At 53.1% G+C, this 2,744-nt stretch overlaps 1 protein-coding gene across 1 annotated transcript; it reads right to left on the bottom strand.

The window, feature by feature from the left end:
* Nucleotides 1-894: 894 nt before the first annotated feature.
* Nucleotides 895-2,055, bottom strand: TEOVI_000032800 (Putative methyltransferase, putative; the record flags this gene model as incomplete). The annotated part of the gene is made up of 1 exon (XM_067221843.1): nucleotides 895-2,055. One exon carries the CDS (start codon nucleotides 2,053-2,055, stop codon nucleotides 895-897), a length of 1,161 nt encoding a protein of 386 aa, XP_067077944.1.
* Between the last annotated feature and the right edge of the window lie 689 nt (nucleotides 2,056-2,744).

Here is a 2,744-nt window from a genome sequence, read left to right as displayed (position 1 = left end):
AGTAACGCAGGCGCGAAACTGTGCTTGTTGTGCCAGAGGCGGCGGTGTCACAATGCGCAAGACCACCCCACAGCAGTGCAAACCTCCCAAGGTATGCGCCGCGCGCGGCGGAGTGGACCACCGATAGGTAAAACAATAATGTACCATTAAGAGGTCAAGCGGTGCTGTCTCAACGGTGCCCCCAATCACCGCGGATGTGCCGCCCCTTTGCCACTAATTGGTTGGAGGAGAGGGAGCGTATTTTTCGCCACACACAACCAATGCAACCCGGCTGGAAACATAACATTTGTTGGTCATCGAAGAAGCACAAGGCACAAGCCGCGTCCATTCCCCGCAGCGGAAGTGATAACTTGCGTACTTACCGCCATCACTGCTGGCAAGAAGGCTCTCTTGACTGTGCAAATGGAAGAGCCGCTACCGAACTAAGGTTTTCGTGAACAGTTCGTCCACTCGCCATCCCTTGGCGCCATTGTTAGGCAAGAAACGCTACGGGCGCCACGCAGGCGTTAATCCCCTTCAGCCACTGCAAGCGAACCGACACTCAAACTTGACATCACCGTGCGGCAGTGGGCAGTTTCGCACACGTGTGTCCGGAGGGACGTGTTTGACTAGTAGGAAACAAGTCAGCCAGACAGATATGGGAGTTCCCCCACGTTAGTTAAATCCTGTCCACATCCCAAGACAATTCGAGCGGGAACGACAGGGGGATTTTTTAGACAACCGAGGTGGTGGAGAAGTTCACTCCACAGGAAAAAACATAGAGTTTGTTGTGAGAAGAAATTCCTGCCAACGGGTGCACCGGTCCAAGACAAACCATAAAGTCTCACCCTCGACCGCTAGAGTGAACCGCAAAAAAGACGGATTCACTTGGGCGCTCCCACGGAAACCGTGTTGTTACACAGCAAATGGAAGAATTTTCAAATCACACATATCCCCTGCTTCATTTGTGGGTTTACCAACGCCTCCCTCAGCCGCCGCCGTGGAATAACAGGTCAAGCATTCACGGAGAAGGGAAAACTGTTCTCCATGCAACAGCTTTTTCGCTTCGATAAGGTCTTCCCGCTCACAGTCCGTAGAACACGCCCGGTTTGCCACGTCAGGCGGCAGTGTGCCCCGTCGAATGCCGCCTAACGATAAGGACCGGAGGAACAGGAGAATGACAGATGTTCCATTCCACCCTCGACTTTGGACTACGCACGGCTCAAGGAAAGTGTCAATTGGAACTCGGACAGCACCGAACCCCAATTTATCCGCACAGGACTTGAGCTTCTTATCTCCTTCCGGGATGCGCATGAAGTGAGCGAGCACGACGAAACGGGGGGAGAGACAGTCCGTATCTTCCTCACAATGCGCCTCGCCATCGCCATTGCCCACACCGGGATGAAGCAGCATCTTGCAGGTGGTAAGCAGTTCCCTAATATCCACGCGGTAGTACATCAGATCTGAACCCAATACCAACCGAATAGCGCGTGTAGGGCGACGCAGATGGGACCCTGAACACAGATGCGACAGCACACGGAGGAGGCGCTCGGAACCCTCTTCACCCCACTCCAGTTCACAAGATAGCAACGCCCGTCCCTCCATGCTGCACGGAAGGGGCCTAACAAACTCATCACTACCAACCTGAAGCAGTGCCAACCCAAGTTGCTCCGCGCTTGCCGCCACAAGGCTCAAGCAGTCTTTGGACGCGTCCGTGAAGGCCACACTAAGGTGCGGGAAGAGCATCGCAGTGGTGAAGCCAACTAATCCACAGCCACATCCCAATTCAACCGCCCATGGTCGGCAGCCCGCAGATGTGTCGTGCTCAGCTTCGCTGGGCAATAGGCATTTACCAAACTTAGCCAGAAAGGCGGCTAGTACATGAGCGCCATGGTACACCCGAAGCCCGGTGGAACACACTTCATTCCCAGATGCAGATGGTTTACCTTGCTCTTGCTTATCCTTCCCCAGCTCCGTGCATCGGGTATAGTGGTTCAGTGCCGTCGCACAGGCTAGATCGAATTGCAGCAAAGAGGAGCCATCTGACGACGTCACTTCAACACGTTCAAAATGCATGAAGTTAACTAAATACCCCAACGTAAACGAACGGAGGATAGTGCTCAGAGAAACATTGTGAAACTGAAACCGTAAGGGGTGGCGGAAAAATATCCAGCAGCGAATTTAGCACGCAACGCGTGCGCATGTAAACACGTGTGGAAAACTTACACTTACCGTGGCCCGTAACATCAAAGGGAAACAAAAGGCGTACAGCAAAACTTTCCCCTTCCCCTCACCAGGTACAGCCCGAGTTTGCAAGCCCCTCTCAAAAGCTGCGAAGCCCTCCCCGGAGTAAGTAAAATATTGCAATACTCAAAGAGAGCCTTGTCCCCGCCAGATGCTGTGCAAACAGACAGGCCGAACAGCAGTGGCGTAACCCTAACTATTCCTTCTCCGTGGGAAAGGACCCACCCAAGTGTATCGGCTGAGTTCCGGCAGCGGTGAGGAACACACTGTTATGAAGAAAGGGCACAGAACGCACTCTAGAAAGGCTGCTGGAGAGTGATGCAAAAATCAGTCTTAGAAAGTGGCACTCCGCCTTCACGCTCGAAAAAAAACAAAAAAGAGGATGTCTCAGGGAAGACGACTCAGCTTCTGCGCCCTGGTCTCGTATGAAGGCGAATGTCCTTACACACACATTGAGATAATTGTGATGTTGAACGCGAGAACAGCGCACCTTGATGGCACCGTATGGGGTGCTACTTCAA

Source organism: Trypanosoma equiperdum (assembly GCF_001457755.1).
Source record: "Trypanosoma equiperdum strain OVI genome assembly, contig: ctg_14, whole genome shotgun sequence".
Taxonomy (NCBI): domain Eukaryota; phylum Euglenozoa; class Kinetoplastea; order Trypanosomatida; family Trypanosomatidae; genus Trypanosoma; species Trypanosoma equiperdum.
The sequence above is the reverse complement of the archived record's forward strand: the minus strand, read 5'-3'. Positions and strand labels throughout refer to the sequence as shown.